Below are 21,644 nucleotides of genomic sequence, written 5' to 3'. Positions count from 1 at the left end.
AGCCTGACAGCGAGTCCCCTCCACCCCAGATTAGTATCTCGAAGTTCCAGAGCAGGTACCAAGCAGGCAAACCCTTTTCCAACCCCGGCCCCATAACAGACGCTAGGCTTCTCTCTAGATGCCGTCTGGTGGCCTGGCAAGGGTGTCCTATCAAAAAAATGCACATGAGCCCGACAGTGGTGTTTTTGTTTTTTTGTGTGTGTGTGTCAAGTTTTAATACACGCTAGAACAAGCCACAAGAGGGTGCTGCTAGGCCGGAACTACGCTCACCCCAAGCCCACCCCAGGAACTCCAAAGCAGAGGTCAGGAACTGAGTCCACAGCTCCCGGGGAGGCCCAGGCCCCCCTGAACCCTTCTGTCACCTCTGACCTCCCATCTTGCCCTCAGCCTAGACTCGTCCCTTCCCTACCAGTCCCTTCCCTAGACAAAGGCCCCTCCCCTCCCTGGGTCCCAGGACTTCCTCCCTCAAGGGACAGAGGAGCAGCCGGAGAGCGACGGTTCAGGGCCCTGAGGGTCCGGCTCTCCAGGAGAAGCTGGGCTCTGACCCAGGGTGGGTAAACGTCGCAGAAGGGCTGTCAGGACACTCAGGCGCCCACACACTCCACGTAGTTGGCAGGGTACAGGCCAATGCGGCCACTCTGCAACTGGCCTTGGCACCAGCCCTGCTCGTCCTCCTCACTCATCTTCAGCAGCTCCTCCCCTGGGGGAAAGGGGATTGGTCACTGCCAGTGGCCCTGGCCCAGCCCCTGTTCCTTCAACTGGGTCAAGGACTGAGGGGGATGGTGTGGTCCCAGAGCCCAGCTAGCAAAGACATGGCTCAGGCAGAGGCAGGTCAAGGTCAGCAAGCTACCCCACCCCAGACCCTGAACGCAGCCACCAGGCACCAGCTATCTGGACCTGGAACAGCTGAAGGGCCAGAGGACTGGCCCTTAAGAAGTGGGTATTTGGCTTCCCTTCCTGACACCCCTGCTCAGGCAGGTAAGGCAGAGGCCGAAGCTAGGAAAGGGGTCCCAGGGTACCTGCTCGGAAGCTCAGCTCATCAGCTTCCTGGCCAGCATAGTCATACAGTGCCCTCACCCGAACCCCGGTGGCAGCCTTCCGGGGACTCTCTTCATCTGACCACTCCTCATCCTGCCCCGTGCTGGAGAGGGAGGCAAAGGAAGCCGCTCAGAGTGCAAGGAACATGGGGCTGGAGATCTCACCCAGGATCAGGGCAAAGGCCTCCCTACCCCCAGCGGCATCTGGGAGAGTCAGGTGAGGTGCTAAAGATTCTAGCTCTACCTCGCCATGCCGGACTGGTGAGCAAAGAGGCAATTCCTGCCACACGCAGCTGATTTAAGGCATAAACGAGAGGGAACGTGGGAAATGCCTAGCAAATCTAAACCACTATGAGAACCAGTATCATTACAACTACTAAGTAGGCCCTCAGGTCCCTGGCACCAATTTTCAACCCATTTCAGGTGTGAAAGAAATGAAACCAAGGAGAAAGGAAAGGAGGGCGGGAGGCAGAGCTGTTTCTTTGCCACAGCCACGCTCCTGGCTCTCACCCTGGGGACCCTGGGGACTGGGGTGGGGGTGCGGTGCCATCTCTTGTGGGCACAATGCTGGTCAGGGTAACCTCATCAGGGCTCCGGCCACCCTTCTCTTTCCGGCTGATTGTCCTCTGTGTGTCCAAGGACCACTCCTGTGGGGACAGTGCTTACAGTCAGGTGGGGCCATCTGAACCACCTTCACTTACTTCATCCCTAGCCCTGGCCGAGCTAGGGTGGCCATCCCACCTCCCATCCCAACCCCGCCTGGAACACATGCCTCGAACTGTGGCCAGTTCATGGCCATGCCTGGCCCGTGGGTGCTGCGCCACCAGCGCAGATCCTCTTCGTCACTGGCTGCCTCAATGCCCTGGTGCAAGTCGCGGTGGAGTTCATGGAACCTATGACCCAAGGCACTCCCTCAGTCTAGGAAGTCTAGACCCTGCCTCCCTCAGTCCCAGCCAGGGCCTAGGGGAGATGGAGGAGACCCAGTACTACCCCAGATCTCCATGCCCAGCAGGCAGCCCATACTTCTCACTGCTGGAAAGGTCCAGGTGCTGGTGTAAGGTGAGCAGCATATCCTTGAAGAAAAGAAGCCGCTGGCGCTCAGCGGCCTGGCAGGTCTCAAAGGCCTGTTCCATGTCCTCCATGTAGCGTGGAGTGTAGCGATGCAGCTCTGCCAGCGTCTGCTCATACTGAGCTTTCGTCTGGGTGGGAGAGGAGGGGTCTGGTGAGAACTAGACCTTCTTCCACCCAGGACTCCACCAGTGTTTACCAGACACTGCCATGGGCTGCTAGACCCGGGGCTAGCCACTAGGGGCAATCAGTCCCAAGACCCAGCTCCTGCCCTTAAGGACCCCAGCAGCCTAACAAGGGAGGTGACATCAGGCGCAGCAGATAAAAGAGTCTAGTGAGGACTGAAATGAGGTCAACCTACAGGAAAGGATGGGAGAAATCAGAAAAGGCTTCCTGGAGGAGGTGGAAACTGCAGCATCTCAGGATGGGGAGGATTTGCATATCCAGAGCTGCAGGAAAGGACGCTTCGGGCAAAGGGTACTGTGCAAGGAAAAAAGCTGGAAGTTCTCAACTGCTGAAGTCATCCCAGTGCCTGAAACTCCATTTCTTTCCCTAGTAAAGCATCACCTTTGTTAGGTTCCTCCTTTAAATGATCATCTGGAGAGAGGGTGGCAGGCGAGGAATAGGGTAATAAGAGTGCCGGGGACTGGACAAGATGTTCAGGGAGCAAGATTCATTCAGGAAGCCGTGCCCTGAGCAGGGGCCAGGGCTGGGACCTGTGGCCTGTACCTTCTCGGCCTCCTTGGCACAGCGTTCCACCCGTTCCTGCAGTTTGCGCAGCTGCTCCTGGGAGACGGCGCTGTCTGCCTTCGCGTGGCTCTCCCTCGTCTGGGCGGTCTTCTCATCCTTCCGGGCTGCGTGGTAGCTTTTCTTGGAAGCCTCAACCTGGCATGCATGGGGACCACTCTGGACCCTGGATGCCACACCTTGGCCCCCTCGATCCCTTGCAAACCAGGAAGGAGCCTGCCTCGGATACCTCCCCCACCCAGCCTCACCTCCTTCAGCCTCTTCAGCCAGGGCTTCTGGGCCTTGCGGAAGCCGTCCTCGGCCGCCCGGCTCTCGCGGAAGCCGCCCAGCACAGGCCGGTGGAAAGCCCCCCGCTGCCAGGCGCGCACCCGCTCACTGTCCTGCCCTTGCAGCTTCTCCCGCACCTCCAGGTGCAGCGCGCTCAGCCGCTCAGCCGCCGTGAAAAAGGCATGCCAGGCCTTCTCCAGTGTGCCATACTGGGGGCCTGCAGGGAGGGACAGGGCTTAGGCCAGGCCTGGGTACCACCCAAAATGAGCCCAGCCCCTCTCACTGGGTGCGAGGCATGGAGGCATGGGGTACACGCATGGGGTGCAAAGGTGAATGACAACCCTGTCAGCCGGGCTTATTGAATGAGGACCATGTGCCTTATCTCACTGAATCCTTGTCTCAGCCACCACCGTGAGGACAGTGACATTGCCAACATTGAACAGGCAAAACACTGAGGCCCAGAGAAGTGAACTCGTCCAAAGCATTATGGCTACAAGAAGAGCTGAGGGCCAGGCGCAGTGGCTCACTCCTGTAATCCCAGCACTTTGGGAGGCCGAGGCGGGCGGATCACAAGGTCAGGAGATCGAGACCATCCTGGCTAACACGGTGAAATCCCGTCTCTACTAAAACTACAAAAAATTAGCCGGGCATGGTGGCGGGCGCCTGTAGTCCCAGCTACTTGGGAGGCTGAGACAGGAAAATCACTTGAACCCAAGATGGGGAGACTGCAGTGAGCCGAGATCACGTCACTGCACTCCAGCCTAGGTGACAGAGCCAGACTCCATCTCAAAAAAAAGGAAAAAAAAGAGGAGCTGAGATTCAAACCCATCTGTTGCGTAAACACTACACTCCATTTCCTCAAAGGAAGAGCCTGTGTGTGCCCTTGAGGAAGACAGCTTGCAGGGTGGAAAGATCCATGCTCCCAGTCAGAGGGCCTGGGCTCAACCTTCAGCACTTCCTAGCTGTGCGCCTTTAGGCAAGTCCCTTAGCCTCTCTGAACTTCCAGTTTCTCCTCTAGAAAATGCATAAAACGGTGGCTCACGCCTGTAATCCCAGCATTTTGGGAGGCCAAGGAGAGAGGATCACTTGAGCCCAGGGGTTCAAAACCAGTCTGAGCAACATAGCAAAACCCTATCTCTACAAAAAATACAAAAATTAGCCAAGTGTGGTGGTCCATGCCTGTGATCCCAGCTATTGTGGTCCCAGATATTCAGGAGGCTGAGGTGGGAGAATTAGTTGAGCCTGGGAGATGGAGGTTGCAGTGACCCATGATTGTACCACTGCACTCCAGCCTGGTGACAGAGTGAGACCCTGTCTCAAAATAAATAAATAATAAACGAAAGAAGGCCAGATGCAGTGGCTCACGCCTGTAATCCCAGCACTTGGGGAGGCTGAGGTGGGTGGATTACCTGAGGTCAGGAGTTTGAGACCAGCCTGGCCAACATGGTAAAACCCCGTCTTTACTAAAAATACAAAATTAGCCAGGCATGGTGGTGGATGCCTGTAATCCCAGCTACTTGGGAGGCTGAAGCAGGAGAACCACTTGAGAGGCGGAGGTTGCAGTGAGCCAACATCATCTCACTGCACTCCAGCGTGGGCAACAAGAGCAAAACGTCTCAAAAAAAAAAAAGAAAAAGAAAACAAAGGAAAGAAAATGGGTAAAACAGAACCATCTCTACAGGGTTGTTGGAACTATCAAAGTAACTCATGAGCATCCTTTGTAAACTTTAATAACACCACAGCCATGAGGATGACCAGGAGGATCTTCCCTTTCTGAGGGAGGGTAGATGTGAAGCCCTCAAACTTCCCATGAGACATGCAAAAAGAAGCTGGCCCGACAGTCCTGCACTCAGCTGCCCTCTGCCCCCTGCCAGGGCCTGGCTCACCCTTCTCCACGGTCCCCCTCCACTTTCGGGCCCAGTCAGCCAACTGCTGGGCATAAGCCTTCTCGATGCGGGCGCGCTCCTGGAAGCAGCTGACCAGGTCCCCACACAGCCGGTGCCCGTCCTCCACCCGCTGTACCGTGCGCCTGTAGTTGCCAGCCTGGGCATACAGGAGAAGGGTGCTGTCACCAGGGAGAAGCCTCCTTTGGGGCTGGGGCTGTCAGTTGGAATCCTCCCCTAGACAAGTAGCTGAGCCCAGGACCCAGCTGCTCACCTCCCAGAAACTGCCCCCTAAGGCCTCCCCTCCAGCGTCCTCTTCTGGAGCCATGGTGTCCCCGCAGCACGGAATGGTGGCGGATTTGGGGCTGTGGAGGGCAGAGGGGTAAGCAGGAAAGCTGGACATTATGTTTTTGGGGATAGGAAAAGACCCTCTTTATACCTGGGCCTCGCCCCACTGCCATCCCCGCCACCCAAGGAGTTGTCAGAGCTAGGACTTAGCAGGCGGGGTGCTGAAGACCCTAAGAAGGACCAGGATGGGTGAGGATGGAGTCTCAAAACTCTTCCTCTCACTGCTCTGCCCTTTCCCCCACCCCCCGCCCTCCACATACCTGGGGCCTAGAGATTACTTCAGGGACCCGGGTGTCCAACTCTCAATGCTGCCACCGTGACTCTGCCTTGAAGGAGAACAGTGCGGGGGTGAGGGTGGGGGCCTAGAGCGTCCAGGGCGGTGCCAGGCACCCCCAATATAGCAACTGCTGTCAGAAGCGCCAGATTCCAGGGAGGAGAATGCCAGGCGGGTCACACGATCCAGCTAGGGATTAAATGGCAGGCGGGGGTGGGCGGTGGGCAGAGGGCAGAGGGCCCCACTCCCCTAACTGCCAATGAGAGGACTCCTGCCCAGGCTAGGGCCTCTGTTGCCTTCCCTTGAGTGATAAGACGACCCTGTTACCCGAGAGGCCAAGTCAGAGGGTGCCTGGCCACATCCCAGTAGCTCCCTGTACTGAGGAGGGCACGAAGGGAGCCAAGAGGCCTGGCTTCTGTCTTGGCCAGGAACCCCGAACAAGTATATGTAACTGTCTCCTCCTAAGGAGGCCCCAGCTCCCTCTAAGATGGAACTCCTCTGTATGCTCAGCTGCCATGCCAAGGCTGGTGTGAAACAAACCAAGCAACGCACCAGAAATACGAGGGGCCCTGCAGTCACGGAAGATACTCATCTCACTCCACACATCCACTGAGGGCCCACAAGGCTCCGTGGGGAACACACAACCCGGGCCTGCCCTCCAAAGGCCTGGCGTCCAGGGCAGCATGGGGAAGTGAGAAGCGATGGCCACCTATAAGAATGTTCCCCAGGCTGGGTGTGGTGGCTCACGCCTGTAATCTCAGCACTTTGGGAGATTGAGGTGGGTGGATCACCTGAGGTCAGGAGTTCGAGACCAGCTTGGCCAACATGGAGGAACCTTGTCTCTACTAAAAATATAAAAATTAGCCAGGCGTGGTGGCGGGAACCTGTAGTCCCAGCTACTTAGGAGGCTGAGGCATGAGAATCACTTGAACCTAGGAGGCGGAGGTTGCGGTGAGCTGAGATTACACCACCGCCTGGGCAACAGAGTGAGACTGTCTCAGAAAAAAAAAAAAAAGTTCCCTAGAATCGCAGAGGATGGCAAGCCAATTCCAACCCCAGAGCCACGGCCCCAGGGACTCGAGGACACAGTGGCATGTGGCTGCTCCCCTCCTGCCTCTGGGCAGGGTCTCAGCTGTCCCCAGCACCGACTGACTCACAGACCCTAGAAGGAAATCGCTTCCTCTGAGCAGGCCCAAGGGACACAGCCAGACCCAGGAGGACAGTGTGTGCCCTTTGTCCCCAAAGCAGGGTGCTGTCACAGCGCTTCCTCCAAACTCATGCACCTCTGCTCCTCCTTCAAACCTCCAATTAAGGCATCTTCTCCTCAGTCACTTCCCCTGTTTCTCTGTCCTTGCTCCTGTAGCCCTGGGTGACCCTTCAGCCGGGGTGTATAACCCATGGAGTTGTGGCTGACAGGACAGTGTCTATCTTCCGTCACTTACAGAGGCTTCTGGGATTCTGATTTGTGTGTCCCCAAGCGCTGGAATCAGCAATAATTAGTTAAGTGAGAAAACAAGCGATGTCCACCTGGAGCGCAGGAAACGCGCCCACTCCAGCAGCTGTGGGAATGCTTGGTGCAAGTGGGCTTCCCCCTCTGCTAACAGGAGACAGAGCTAGGGGCTCCGCGGAGACCCAGGCAATGGAGGTGCCCACCAGGGACCTCACAAGCTCGTCACTTGGTTCCCTCTGGAGTCTGTCCTGTCTGCCCAGAAAGGACCTGACAGGGCGATGGAGAGAAAGAGAGCTGCCGCCATGAATCACAGGGCTCTGGAGCCACCCCAGTCCAGCCTCAGGAGCCTGGGGCCCCTTGCCTGTTCCAGCCTCCGAGTTCCCTGCTCCCCAGAGAGCTGCCCCCACCCCTTCCCTCTCTCTGGCCCCAGAACAGAGCAAGCTGTGTGAACCGGGCTGGCACAGCTCCCTCAGGCCTCCCAGAGCAAACACAGGCCCAAGCCCCGGGTGCAGCCAGGCCCCACAGCCCCAGCCTGACCTCTCTGTGGTCGGGGCGGGGGGCGGGGGGGGGCTTGCACCTTGGCCCCTATTGAGCAGGTCGGCACCCTGTGCCTCCTGAGCTCCGCAGAGACCCAAATCAGTCCCCACCGCAGGCAAGAGCTCAGAAAGCAGGTAATGCAATCTTCCCAGCCTCGGGAGCCAGCACGTTCGGCTCTGAGAGGTCTTCCTGGGCTTGGCAGGGTCTCCTTGCAGCTGCACGGGCCAAGGTAGGAAGTCCCTGGTTCAGGGAAGACCCACGCTCCCTACCTGAGGCCTGAAGGTACCCGGCCCCAGACCAGCCCCAACCCCTTCCAGAAGCTGGGGGCTTGCCCCTGGGAGGGAGCTCAGCCATTCTGCCTGGCCCATCCCTGGAACCTGAGTCACAGGCTGCGCCCAAGGGCTTCTTCCCCAGGCGGCCCCTCCCGGTGCGCCCGCAGCCCTAGGATTTGAGGACAGAGCGGGGGCGGGGGTCAGTCGGCTGGTCCGAAGAGGGGCAGCGAGGTTAGAGGGGCTGGAACCAGAAGCCAGAGCCAGCCAGGAGGTCAGGAGGTCAGGAGGCTGGGGGAGGGGGTGGCGCAGCCAAAGCGGGAGGAGGCAGGGCCAGGGAGGGGCATAACAAAGGGGCACTTTTAGAAACCCGACCTGCCGGCCGGGGTGCCTGCTTCCAGATGACGCACTCCGAACCCCAGCCTCCACTCCAGAGCTCGGCGCCCAGAGGCTACGCGCCTCTGGCCTCAACCCTTATGGACCGCGCCCCTCGACAGGACCCCTTGCCGCCCGGAGCTGCATAACTCGGAGCCCGTGGAGCCACGCGGAGCGGCAGGGCCAGGCCTAGCCACCAAAGCTCTAGGACTTCTTGGCCAAACTTGTTGAACTTGGTCTCGGCGGAGGTGGGGCCACTGATCACTGCCAAGGGGAGGGGACGCCCCCTGCCTGGGCCGGCCTTGCCTTGGGCTCCAGATGGTGGCCCCGGGCAGCGGACCCAGGAATCGGGGCTCGCTGCACAGGGCGAGGGGTCGCCAGGGAGCGAGGACCCTCTGGGTCCCCGGGGCGGGCGCGGGGCGAGCGGACGGGGGCCCTCGAGGGGCCCGTGAAGATGGCTCAGCTCTCCAGCGCCGGCGCTCCCTCCCCCGGGCGGCCTGCGGAATTGCGGAGCCCGCGGCGCGGCAGATGGGACGGCCCCTCGGCGCGGCTACGGCCCTTCCCGTCGGCACGCTGAGCGGGGTGGCCGGGGGCTCCCTGGGCGGGAGTCGGCTCCATTGCAAACTTCAGAAGCCGGAGCAGGAGAGGGCGGGCTCGAGCCACGGCACCCGCCGTCGCCTACCCGCGCGTCCCCTCCAGGGCACTCACCGCGTCCTCCCTGGGCCCCTCAGCGGGTGGGGGTCCGGCCACGCTCCGGCCCGAGTCCTGCCGCTCCTGGGCCCGCGCCGCCGCCTCCCGGAGCGCGCCGGGACCTCCCCCGGGAAGCCCTGCCCCCGGCCCCGGGCCCCGCCCCTCTCCTGGCCGCCGCTGCCTCAACCCCACGCGGTGGGGCGGCGGGGCTGCAGGGCAGCGGGGCTTCAGGCATCGCGGCGAGCAGCGGCTCTTGGGGCGCGGGCCGGGGTTTCTCTGCTCCGCCCGTGTGCGGAGTGCCTGGGCGGGCTCCCCAGGGTTGCGCCTCGGTGCCGCAGTGAGCCAGATTTCGGCTTTGCCTCTCCCCGACCGTTGCAGAGCCTGGGAGACCTGAGGGAGCAAGAAGGGACCGGGCCGGCACGGGTAGCCTTGGAGCAGGGCCGGAGGACTACACCGCCTTACATTTTTAGCTGCACAGCTTGTTTAGAAATTGGCTCAGGCGAGGCTCACAACCACCCCTTGTAAGCATTAGGATTCCCACTGTACAGATGCAAACACTGAGGCTCGGGGGCTTTTCAGAGGCTTGCCCAAGATTTCCCTCTAATCAGGCAGGGCCGGGACTCCAAAACCGTGCCCTACCCTTCCACAGCTGCCCTGCTAATCTGGGGCGCCTTCTAAGGCCTGAGACGAACACGCGGTGGGGGTGGGACAAAAAGGCCTAAGCTCCTCCCCCTCCGAGTTCTTATTTCCAGATTTTGTACCACGATTCATTCTTAAATCCCTTCGCTCCTCCACCCCGTTTATCAGTCTGGTACATTTTTCCATATCGCCACGATGCCACCCCCACGCTAAATAAATCCCTTCTCCCTCCTCTCTCCCTACTCGCCTCTCCCCGCTTTCCCCCGGGGGTGAGATTTTGCAGAGCGGCTCCGTCTGTTATTTATATCCACTGGAGCGGTCCAAGAATGTTCCGAAGCTGACCTAATCGCCACCTGCTCGGCCTCTCCGCCCCTCCCGCTCTCTCCTGGGCCCGGTGACCCAGCGGCGGTGCTGTAAGCCTTGAAGACGAGGGGGAGCGCGGACCAACGGGGTCGAACGCCCCGGGCGCAGAAGGTCCCGGGCGCGCAGAATCGCAGCGGGTCGGAGAGCCCCGGCGCTCTCAGAGTAGTGCGCCCCCAGGGACGCGGCGCTGAGCCCTGGGAAGCTGAGGCGCCTGGCTGCGCCCTCTGAAGCTCGTACTTTTCCTCCCACCCCCAGCTCCCTGAAGAGTGTGAGTGCGTGCGCGCGGAGTTTTAAACGGCAGCTTTAAAAATAGCAAAATTATGTTGTTTCTAAATCCAGGAGGAATCACTGACGCGTTCTTTACGCAGACGAATCCTCTCACAAAACGGGAAAGAGGCCTGGAGAAAATGAATGGGGGTAATTTTGCCTGCCGAGGGCTCGCTTGCTGGGCAGTGCTAATGGAAGAATAAAACTGCCTCCCCAAGACACCTGTGGGGCACCCAAGGCGCGCCACCTTTGGCCTGAGGATTCTGGCCGTGTTTGGCAAATCATACCTGAGTAGTGAATCTGAAACCTGGGATGTGGTTTCTGAAACCAATTTCAACACCCACTCTCTCTTAGGGCTTGGACAAGTCCCTTCTCTCCTTATCTCTATTTCTACCTCTATAAAACCTGACAGGTGACCAGCTGACCTTCGGCTGAGCCATGAGCCCCAGCTAATTAATGATTGTAAAAAAACAACTGCAGATCAGAGGAGCTGGGAAAATGTCAAATGACAGCCACAGGGTTTTGTATTCTTTAAAATCAGTTAACATCCCACCTAGCGCCTGAAGGCCTTTAGGCACCCAGACCGAAGTGTGAAAACACAAGAATTAAATTAATTACAGGAGCCACCTATTAAAACCTCATTAAAAATAAAGTTGGCAGCCAGGCTGTGGGATCTGGGAAAGCCAGGCCATAGAGAGACTCAGAAAACAGGGCTGTTCATCAGACCACAAAGAGAAGGGGATGTGGACTGGAAAACATCTGGCTTCCCTTGGGCTCAAGTCTGGGAGCAGAAAGCAGAAATGTTGCAGCTGATCTTAATTGCCCCTAAGGTACTGTAGGGGAAAAAAACAACAAAATAAAACCCAGAGCATAGGAGGCTGCTTCTAAGCTGAAAGTAGACAGACATGCCTTTGGAAAGCCAGCTCCAAGCTAATGCTACCCCCAGGGCTCCCATTCTGCGCTCTATGGCCAGAGCCCTTAACATCCACACTGCTCCATCAGTGCTGTCCTCAACCCAGAGTTCAAGATGAGATGTCAGTGGACAGAGGGCTGCATAAAGACAGAAATCTGGTCGGGCGTGGTGGCCCACGCCTGTAATCCCAGCACTTTGGGAGGCCGAGGCGGGTGGATCATCTGAGGTCAGGAGTTTGAGACCAGCCTGACCAACATGGTGAAACCCCGTCTCTACTAAAAATACAAAAATTAGCTGGGCATGGTGGCGGGTGCCTGTAATTCCAGCTACTCAGGAGGCTGAGGCAGGAGAATCACTTGAACCTGGGAGGTGGAGGTTGCAGTGAGCTGAGAGCGCGCCATTGCACTCCAGCCTGGGTGACAACAAAACTCCATCTCAAAAAGAAAAATTAAAAAAATGACAGAAATCTAAGGCTGGGCGCAGTGGCTCACGCCTGTAATGCCAGCACTTTGTGAGGCCAAGGCAGGTGGATCACCTGAGGTCAGGAGTTCAAGACCAGCCTGGCCAATAATGAAACCCCATCTCTACTAAAAACACAAAAAAACTAGCAGGCGTGGTAGTGGACGCCTGTAGTCCCAGCTACTTGGGAGGCTGAGACAGGAGAATTGCTTGAACCCGTGAGGCTTAGGCAGCTGAGATTGCGCCACGGCTCTCCAGCCCGGTCGAAGGAAACTTTCTCTCAAAAAGAAAAAAAGACAAATCTAGCAAGGCACTTGGCTCAGGGTACCAATGGGCAGATTGGTCCATAGCCAAATATCACGCCACTCACAGACTCACCTTGAGTTTCTGGAATGTCCTAACCACTGTGCCTTCATTTGTTTATTTATGCATTCATTCATCCAGCCAAGAAAACACTTGAATTTTTACTCCTTGCTAAGGCTATGCCAGGAATGTTGGGGGTACAAAGTTAAATAAGGCAGAGTCCAAGTATACAGTAATGATGCAAGGCAGATAGGAAGTATTGAGGGAAAACAGGCAGAAGGGACGGCCTTTCACAGGACATGACACTGATAGGTCTTGATGAGTAGGAATTAGTCATGTGGACAGGCATTCTAGGCAGGAGCTTCAGGGTGTGCCAAGCCCCAGGGGTGTTACCATATGACTTTGTGACCTAGCAGTTCTACTTTTTGGTATTTATCCTGGACGAACATGTACAAATGCAGAAAGAGGTACAACGATGTTTGCATATAGTACTGTTTGCAACAGGGGAGAACTAAAAACAAATGTTCATCATGAAGGCAATAGTTGAATAACCTAAAGTTCATTCATGCTTTGGATTACTCTGCAAAAACTCAAGAAAAAGCTAGAGGCAGGAGTTCGAGACCAGCCTGGCCAACGAAGTGAAACCCCTTCTCTACTAAAAATACAAAAATTAGCCAGGCATGGTGGCATGTGAGATGGAGCAAAACTCCATCTCAAACAAAAACAAACCAAAAAAAAAAAAAAAAAGAACAAGGTAGAGAGAGATGTATTCTTTTTTTTTTTGAGACGGCGTCTTGCTCTGTCGCCCAGGCTGGAGTGTAATGGCGCGATCTCAGCTCACTGCAACCTCCACCTCCCAGGTTCAAGCGATTCTCCTGCCTCAGCCTCCTGAGTAGCTGGGATTACAGGCACGTGCCACCCACACCTGGCTAATTTTTGTATTTTTAGTAGAGACAGGGTTTCACCATGTTGGTCAGGCTGGGTTCAAACTCCTGACCTCATGATCTGCCCACCTCAGCCTCCCAAAGTGCTGGGATTACAGGCATGAGCTACCGCACCCAGCCAACAGATGTATTCTTACAGGAAGATCTCCAAGACAATGTCAAGGGAAAAAAGCAAAATGCAAAACGCACTAAGTCTTCACAGAAAATATACATCATACTGATTTTGGCGTTTATCTTTAGGCAGAGGTCTAGAGTTGGTAAGGGACATTTTTGTAATGTTAGAAAATTTACAATGGGAATGTACTATGTGTAAATTATGTAACTAAAATTAAAAACGGGGGTGGGTGAGTGGGTATTTGTATCTAAAATAGTGCTGTCCAATTATTTTCTGCAGTGGTGGCAATGTTCTATAGCTGTGCTGGCCAATATGATAGCCACTAGTAGCATGAGACTGTTGAGCACTTGAAATGTGGCTATTGAAAACATAAACTTTTAATTTAAAAAAAATTTTTTTAACAACTGGTAATCAATTCATTAAAATAGTTGACTTAAGCATCTGCAATGGTGACTTCCACCTCAACTCCTGGCTCAATACTGATGGAAGTAATCTGCTTAACAATCTCAGAAGGACTGCGCAAGTCAATGAGTCGCTGGTGGATTCTCATCTGGAAACGATCCCATGTCTTAGAACCTTCACCACAAGGGGTTTTCCTTGTAGTGATTCTCAAAGTCCTGGTAGGCATTCGAACTGGTCCTTTCACTTTGAGATTCTTTTCCTTTGCGCCTCTGATCAAGTCAGCACACACCTTTTCCAGGGATTTTATGTTGCAGTTTGTTAGGGTGATTCAAATTCAGTGAATCGCCACCTCCGGCTCCACAGGTGTTTTTCCGGTATCCTTAAAAGCCATGGCTGCTGCGTGGCTTCCTGACCAACTTGTTCCTCGGCGAGAGTGAACAGCGGTGAGTCAGGAGCAGGAGCGTGCGGACCGGAGACCCACAGCACCTACGACCGCGTCTTCCTCCAATTTAAAAATTTTGAAATTAGGCCAGGCGTGGTGGCTCATGCCTGTAATCCCAGCACTTTGGGAGGCCGAGGCAGGAGGACCACTTTAGGCCAGGAGTTCAAGACCAGCCTGGCCACGATGGTGAAACCATGTCTCTACTAAAAATACAAAAATTAGCCTGGCGTGGTGGTATGCACCTGTAGTCCCAGCTACTCAGGGCAGGGCTGAGGCAGGCAAATTGCTTGAACTCAGGAGGCAGAGGTTATAGTGAGCCAAGATTGTACCACTGCAGTCCAGCCTGGATGACAGAGCGAGACTCTATCTCAAAAAAAAAAAAAAAAAAAAAAAATTAACTGAGTGTGGTGGCACATACCTGTAGTGCCAGCTACTGAGGAGGCTGAGGTTACCTGAGCCTGAGAGGTCAAGGCTGCAGTGAGCCGTGATTGGGCCACTGCCCTCCAGCCTGGGCAACAGAGTGGGATCCTGTCACAAAAAAAAAAAAAAAATTAACAACTACATGTGAGTAGTGGCTACTGTATTGGACTGTGCAGGTCTCGAATCTCTAGAATAATGAGGTCATGATGGGGTGGAGGTATCAGAGGCATTTGAACCAGAGAGACTCCAGCTTGAATAGGGGCTGGGTAAAATAAGGCTCAGACCTACTGGGCTGCATTCCAAGGAGGTTAGGCATGCTGAGTCCAGCTGATAAAAGGATGAGATAAAGAAGCTGGCCAAAACCTACCAAAATCAATATGGCAATGTGACCTCTGGTCGTCCTCACTGCTCATTATACGCTAAATCTAATACATTAGCATGCTAAAAGTCACTCCTACCAGTGCCATGACAGTTTACAGATGCCATGGCAATGTCAGGAATTTATATAGTCTAAAAAGGGGAGAAACCCAGTTTCGGAAATTGCCCACCCCGTGACCAGAAAGCTCCTGAATAATCCACCCCTTGTTTAGCATATAATCAAGAAATAACTATAAGTATTCTTAGGGCCGGACGCAGTGGCTCACGCCCATAATCCCAGCACTTCGGGAGGCCGAGGCGGGTGGATCCCGAGGTCAGGAGATCAAGACCATCCTGGCTAACACGGTGAAACCCCATCTCTACTAAAAATACAAAAAATTAGACAGGCGTGGTGGCGGGCGCCTGTAGTCCCAGCTACTCAGGAGGCTGAGGCAGGAGAATGGGGTGAACCTGGGAGGCGGAGCTTGCAGTGAGCCGAGATAGCGCCACTGCAATCCAGCCTGGGCGAAAGAGCGAGACTCCGTCTCAAAAAAAAAAAAAAGTATTCTTAGGTGAGCAGCCCTTGCTGCTGCTCTGCCTGTGGAGTAGCTTTTTTTTTTGAGACAGAGTCTTATTCTGTCACCCAGGCTGGAGTGCAGTGGTGCGATCTCAGCTCACTACAACCTCTGCCTTCTGGGTTCAAGCGATCCTCCTGCCTCAGCCACCAAAGTAGTTGAGATTACAGGTGTGCACCACCATGCCTGGCTAATTTTTGTATTTTTGTAGAGACGGGTTATTGCCATGTTGGCCAGGCTGGTCTCAAACTCCTGACCTCAGGTGATCCACCTGCCTCAGCCTCCCAAAGTGCTGAGATTACAGGCATAAGCCACCGTTCCTGGCCAGAGTAGCCATTCTTTATTCCTTTACTTTCTTAATAAACTTGCTCTCACTTTATTCTATGGATTCGCCTCAAATTCTTTCTTTCGCCAGACCCAAGAACCCTCTCCTGGGGTCTGGATCAGGACACCTTTCTGGTAACAGAAGCAGATGGAAGATGAAGCTGGAAAGATAGGTTGGGATTGGATGGTGAAGATTTGCAATGTGGGCTAGGGAATTTGGACTCTATCCTATAGGCAGTGGGAAGTGTCCATGAGAGTAAGTAGATCAGATTTCCCCTTTTATTTTATTTATTTATTTTTTTTTGAGACAGAGTGTTGCTCTGTCGCCCAGACTGGAGTGCAGTGGTGCAATCTCGTCTCACTGTAACCTCCGCCTCCCGGGTTCGAGCAATTCTCCTGCCTCAGCCTCCCGAGTAACTGGGATTACAGGTGCCTGCTACCATGGCTAATTTTTGTATTTTTAGTAGAGATGGGGTTTCATCATCTTGGCCAGGCTAGTCTTGAACTCCTGACCTCGTGATCCACCTGCCTTGGCCTCCCAAAGTGCTGGGATTACAGGCGTGAGCCACCGCGCCCAGCCAGATTTCCCCTTTTTAATGATAACTCTGGCCACCCTGCCGAGAGTAGATCAGAGCCGGCTGAGTGCTGCAGGCAGGGCTGTCTCCTCCGAAGGCTGCTTTGTGAGTTTCCCTCCGTGGCCTCTGGACATTGCCCCAGCATTCCTGACAGGCAGCTGAGTAAAGTATTCTAATTTCACAGCTATGTTTTTCAGAGCTCAGGCAGTCCCGTGTAAAGACTGGTCCCAGTTATTGAGAGCGGTTAACCTCAGTGGGGCAGGCTGTTTGTGGGTTAGCAAGGCAGACCGATGGCACTCGGGTGAAAATGAATAGCAGGTTTCAACAGTGCAGCCTATAAAGAAAGTTTCTCCAGGGTCAGGAAGTTACCCTATTAAAAAAAAAAATGAAGTTACCCTACATAGTCTAAAAAGGGGAGGAACCGGTAGTTCCGGGAATCGGCCATTGCCCCAGGCAGATTCTTTGGCTGGTCCCCGCCTCGGCAGGAGACGCCCCAGGAGTTGCCATTGTGTACTCCAGGTTTCAGCTCTGTTGGCCGGGAGGCTCCTGCTCCAGAAGCCTACCCTGGTGCACTTGGGCACCCATTGTGTGCCCAATACCAGGCTGGGTGCTCAGTCCTTAATTCAAAGAAAGCAGGCCAGGTACAGTGGCTCACGCCTGTAATCCAAGCATTTTGGGAGGCCAAGGAGGGTGGATCACTTGAGGTCAAGAGTTCAAGACCAGCCTGACCAACATGGTGAAACCCTGTCTCTACTAAAAATACAAAAATTAACCGGGCGTAGTGGCACACGCCTGTAGTCCCTGCTACTCGGGAGACTGAGGCAAGAGAATTGCTTGAACCCGGGAGACAGAGGTTACAGTGAGTTGAGATGGTGCCACTACACTCCAGCCTGGGTGACAGAGCAAGACTCCGTCTCAAGACAAAAAAAGAAAGCAGATAAGATGCCTAACTTCGTGGAATTTTCCACTGAAATCAAATAAAGGTCCAAAAACATCATTACCAATTGTCACGAGTGTTTGAAGGAAAAAGAAAAAGGGACAGTGTTCTGGAAGAGGATAGTGGGAGTGTGGCTTCAGGGAGTTTAAGCCTCCACCCAAAAAGACCCAAAAGACAAACGGAAGTTAAGAAGGTGAAGAGGGGACCTAGGGAACGGCATTCCAGGTGGAACAACTGAAGACTGATGTATGGAAAGGTCCTTACATGGGAACTTGACCTTCCGGGTCAGAAGGGTGGAGTGGGCAGGGCATGGTGAATGAGTGAGTGAGAGGCCCGGAATGAGGTGGGAGAGGCAGGCAGCACCCGGACACTACCAGGTTTTGTGAGTTCTGTTCCGAGTGCAGGAGGGGGCCCTTGGAGGGATTTAAGCAGAGGAGGGAACTGAATGGCCTTTTTGGATGTTGCATGAGGAATGGATTAGAGCAAGGAATTAGCAAACCATGGCCTGTATGGCCCACAGCTAAGAGTGGTTTTTACCTGTTTTCTTTTTTTTACTTTCATTTATTATTATTATTATTTTATTATACTTTAAGTTCTAGGGTACATGTGCACAATGTGCAGGTTTGTTACATATGTATATATGTGCCATGTTGGTGTGCTGCACCCTTTCTTTTTTTTCTACAGAGACAAGGTCTCCCTGTGTTCCTCAGGCTGGTCTTGAACTCCTGGACTCAAGTGATCCTCCTGCCTTAGCTCCCCTAAGTGTTGGGATTTCAGGCATGAGCCACTGTGCTGGGCCGGTTTTTACCATTTTAAATGGATGAAAAAAATAATAAAAAGAAGACTATTTTGTGACGCACAAAGGTTATAGGAAATTCAAATTTCGGCATCTATAAATAAAGTTGGATTGGAATACAGTCACACTCATTTATTTATAAATTGCCTTTGGCTGTTTTCACACCACAATGATAGAGTTAGTATCGTAGTTGCAACAGAAATCATGTGGCTCAGACAGCCTAAAATATTTACTATCTGCCCCTTACACAAAAACTGGCCTGACTCATGGATTAGAAAGAGAGAAAAAGCAGGGAAATCCAATTAAGAAGTACCTGCGGTAGATGGTACAGGGGTCAGATGACCACATAAGATGAACAGGGTGGCTTGTTCCACAGTGGTAGCCATGGAGGTATGAGACATGCATGGGGCCGGGCAAGGTGGCGCACGCCTGTAATCTCAGCACTTTGGGAAGCCAAGGAGGGTGGATCACCTGAGGTCAGGAGTTTGACACCAGCCTGACCAACATGGTGAAACCCCATCTCTACTAAAAATACAAAAATTAGCCTGTAATCCCAACACTTTGGGAGGCCGAGGCGGATGGATGATCACCTGAGGTCGGGTGTAATCCCAGCTACTCAGGAGGCTGAGGCAGGAGAATCACTTGAACCGGGGAGGCGGAGGTTGCAGTGAGCTGAGATTGCACCGTTGCACACCAGCCTGGGCAACAAAGCAAGACTCTGTCTCAAAAAACAAACAAACAAACAAAAAAAATCATCACTCACGTCAGAACACAGGCAAAAATATGAACATCATCCAAAACACAAAAATGACCAAATATCTCCCTATTTTAGCCAATGTGATTCACTGCAGCTGCTTTGCCAATCACAACTTTAGTTTTGCTTCTTTCCTCCCACCTTATAGATAACATTTATTAAGGTACAGGATGCGGGAAGACAAAAAAACTTCCTTTTACCCTCTGGTTCTGTAGCTGAGTGTAAGAATTAAACTGGCTGGGCCAGGCACGGTGGCTTATGCTTGTAATTCCAGCACTTTGGGAGGCTGAGGCGGGTGGATCACCTGAGGTCAGGAATTCGAGACCAGCCTGGCCAACATCGTGAAACGCCGTCTCTACTAAAAAAAAAAAAAATACAAAAATTAGCCGGGCGTGGTGGGGCGTGCCTGTAATTTCAGCTACTCTGGAGGTGGAGACAGGAGAATTGCTTGAACTCAGGAGACGGAGGTTGCAGAGAGCTGAGATTGCGCCGCTGCACTCCAGCCTGGGTGACAGAGTGAGACTCCGTCTCAAAAAAAAAAAAAGAATTAAACTGGCCATGTGTGGTGGCTCATACCTGTAATCCCAGCACTTTGGGAGGCTGAGGCGGGAGGCTTGAGCCTAGGAGTTCAAGACTAGCTGGGCAACATAGTGAGACCTTATCTCCACAAAAATAATTTAAAAATTAGCTGATGGTGGCACAAACCTGTGGTCCCAGATATTTGGGAGGCTGAGGTGGGAGGATCGTTTGAGCCTGGGAGGCTGAGGCAGCAGTGAGCTGACTGTGCCATGGCATTCCAGCCTGGGAGACTGAGACCCTGTCTTAAAAAAAAAAAAAAAAAAAAAAAAACCTAATGTAAGACAGATATACAGAAGAAAGGCATACAAATTTTTTTTTTTTTTTTAGTTGGAGTCTTGCTCTGTTGCCCAGGCTGGAGTGCAGTGGCGTCATATCGGCTCACTGCAACCTCTGCCTCCCGGGTTTGAGCGATTCTCGTGCCTCAGCCTCCCGAGTAGCTGGGACTACAGGAGAGCGTCACCATGCCGGGCTAATTTTTTGTATTTTTAGTAGACACTGGGTTTCACCGTGTTGGCCAGGATGGTCTCGATCTCCTGACCTCGTGATCTGCCTGCCTCAGCCTCCCAAAGTGCTGGGATTACAAGTGTGAGCCACCATGCCCAGCCAGGCATACAAATTTTATTTAATATTTTTGTGTGTACATGGGAGACTTCAGAAAGAAAATGAAGACCCAAAGAAGCTGTTAGGCTCAAAAGCTTATATACCTTTACCTTTTTACGCAAAGAACAATCAACTGTAGGCCGGGCACGGTGTCTCCCATCTGTAATCCCAGCACTTTGGGAGGCAAGGGGGCAGATCACCTGAGGTCAGGAGTTCAAGACCAGCCTGGCCAACATGGTGAAACCCGGTCTCTACAAAAATACAAAAATTAGCCGGGCATGATGGCATGTGCCTGTAATCCCAGCTACTTGGGAGGCTGAGGCAGGAGACTCGCTTGAACCCGGGAGGCAGAGGTTGCAGTGAGCCAAGATTGTGCCACTGCACTCCAGACTGGGTGACAGAGGGAGACTGTCTCAAAAAAAAAAAAAGAAAAAAGAACAGTCAATTGTTCACAACTGGGCACAGTGGGGATGTGACAAGACAAAGAGGCTTGAACTAGGGGCAGTAAATTGTGAGACAGTGACTAGGAAATAGATGGAGGAAAGTAATGGAAGATAAGGCTTATTTTAGTAGGTTTGTTTGTACAGATCCATTTGGGCATGGGTTCTCGTCTCTTCCTGGTTTAGGTAAGGAACCTTTCTTATGGGAAATTTTATGACCTCTTTTAGGTAGAAAGGGAGAGGTCAGAGATCCTTTCCTGTATCTGCTGTTTCTCTTGTGCCTTCAGCCCAATATATAATCAGTATGCTGAAGTGGCATATTTTGGGGTGGCATGCTCTGAACCACTTCAATAACCAATCTTAAGGGCCAGGCACCATGGCTCACGCCTGTAATCCCAGCACTTTGGGAGGCCGGGGCGGGCGGATCACCTGGGGTCAGGAGTTCAAGACCAGCCTGCCCAACATGGAGAAACCCTGTCTCTACTAAAAATACAAAAATTTAGCTGGGTATGGTGGCGCATGCCTGTAATCCCAGCTACTCGGGAGGCTGAGGCAGGAGAATTGCTTAAACCCGGGAGGCGGATGTTGCAGTGAGCCGAGATCACGCCACTGCACTCCATCCTGGGCAACAAGGGCAAAATTCTGTCTCAAAAACAACAACAACAACAAAAATTACAGTATTACCCCCACTTCCTGACAGCCTCCAATTTAAAGCAAAGCCCTGTTTCTTCGACTCTTCTCCAAATCACCCAACGCAAGTCAAATCCTATAATAAGTCCTTTCTAACACCCTCTTAGACAGATGTCCCATCATTCCCCCAGTACACATTCTCCACTGCAAACAGCAGTAAACCCAAATTTCAGCTACAGGAGTGTTCCTGGCGGTGGCTGGCTGGGAACAGTGACATTTATTGGTAGGATAGGAGGCAGCTTGAAGAGATCCTCATATTGAAGATCTTTCAAGAGTCAGAGGGGCTGGCTGGGCACAGTAGCGTGTGCCTGGAGTCCCAGCTAGTCAAGAGGATGAGGCAGGAAAATCACTTGAGCCCAGGAGTTTGAGGCCAGCCTGGGCAATATAGTGAGGCCTCTCTTGCCTCTATTTCTTTTAAAAAATGTAAGAGGAGGCCGGGTACAGTGGCTCACGCCTGTAATCCCAGCACTTTGGGAGGCTGAGGCAGGTGAATCACCTGAAGTCAGGAGTTCAAGACCAGAATGGCCAACATGGAAAAACCCTGTCTCTACTAAAAATACAAAAATTAGCCGGGCATGGTGGCACACGCCTGTAGTCCCAGCTACTCAGGAGGCTGAGGCAGGAGAATCGCTTAAACCTGGAAGGTGGAGGTTGCAGTGAACCGAGGTCATACCACTGCACTCCACCCTGGGTGACAGGGCAAGACTGTGTCTCAAAAAAAGAAAAAAAAGGCCGGGCGCAGTGGCTCATGCCTGTAATCCCAGCACTTCTTTGGGAGGCTGAGGCGGGTGGATCACGAGGTCAG

General features: G+C 53.5%; 2 protein-coding genes and 1 pseudogene across 4 annotated transcripts; 1 reads left to right on the top strand and 2 right to left on the bottom strand.

Moving 5' to 3' along the window:
* Positions 1–177: 177 nt before the first annotated feature.
* PACSIN3 (protein kinase C and casein kinase substrate in neurons 3) lies at positions 178–9,101 on the bottom strand. 3 transcript variants are annotated; one of them, XM_002821819.5, is made up of 11 exons: positions 8,964–9,101; positions 5,611–5,676; positions 5,277–5,367; positions 5,006–5,162; positions 3,101–3,336; positions 2,835–2,990; positions 2,061–2,236; positions 1,810–1,930; positions 1,548–1,684; positions 1,020–1,141; positions 178–700 (listed from the first exon to the last, which is right to left on the bottom strand). In XM_002821819.5, exons 3-11 carry the CDS (start codon positions 5,328–5,330, stop codon positions 585–587), a joined length of 1,275 nt encoding a protein of 424 aa, XP_002821865.1. In that variant the 5' UTR covers positions 5,331–5,367; positions 5,611–5,676; positions 8,964–9,101; the 3' UTR covers positions 178–584. The 3 variants fall into 3 exon arrangements, with proteins under 3 accessions (XP_002821865.1, XP_063584188.1, XP_063584189.1); XM_063728118.1 differs by lacking the exon at positions 8,964–9,101 and adding an exon at positions 8,256–8,490; XM_063728119.1 differs by lacking the exon at positions 5,611–5,676 and having other exon boundaries at positions 8,964–9,053.
* On the top strand, positions 8,574–12,647 carry LOC129048911 (5E5 antigen-like). The gene is made up of 2 exons (XM_054525803.2): positions 8,574–9,466; positions 9,868–12,647. Exons 1-2 carry the CDS (start codon positions 8,574–8,576, stop codon positions 9,923–9,925), a joined length of 951 nt encoding a protein of 316 aa, XP_054381778.1. The 3' UTR covers positions 9,926–12,647.
* Positions 12,648–13,333: 686 nt separating this feature from the next.
* LOC112135485 (small ribosomal subunit protein uS10-like) lies at positions 13,334–13,756 on the bottom strand (annotated as a pseudogene).
* Positions 13,757–21,644: the final 7,888 nt, after the last annotated feature.

This window comes from Pongo abelii, chromosome 9, assembly GCF_028885655.2.
Source record: "Pongo abelii isolate AG06213 chromosome 9, NHGRI_mPonAbe1-v2.0_pri, whole genome shotgun sequence".
NCBI classification, from domain to species: domain Eukaryota; kingdom Metazoa; phylum Chordata; class Mammalia; order Primates; family Hominidae; genus Pongo; species Pongo abelii.
This window is presented reverse-complemented; position numbering and strand designations above follow the sequence as displayed.

Coding starts and splice junctions, on each gene's coding strand:
- PACSIN3 (XM_002821819.5), bottom strand. CDS start 5,330: ATGGCTCCAGAAGAGGACGCTGGAGGGGAGGCCTTAGGGGGCAGTTTC. Junction 1,931..2,060: donor GACCTTTCCAGCAGTGAGAA/GTATGGGCTGCC, acceptor CTTGGGTCATAG/GTTCCATGAACTCCACCGCG. Junction 701..1,019: donor TGAGCTGAGCTTCCGAGCAG/GTACCCTGGGAC, acceptor CCTTTCCCCCAG/GGGAGGAGCTGCTGAAGATG.
- LOC129048911 (XM_054525803.2), top strand. CDS start 8,574: ATGGTGGCCCCGGGCAGCGGACCCAGGAATCGGGGCTCGCTGCACAGG. Junction 9,467..9,867: donor GAGGCTCACAACCACCCCTT/GTAAGCATTAGG, acceptor GAGATTTTGCAG/AGCGGCTCCGTCTGTTATTT.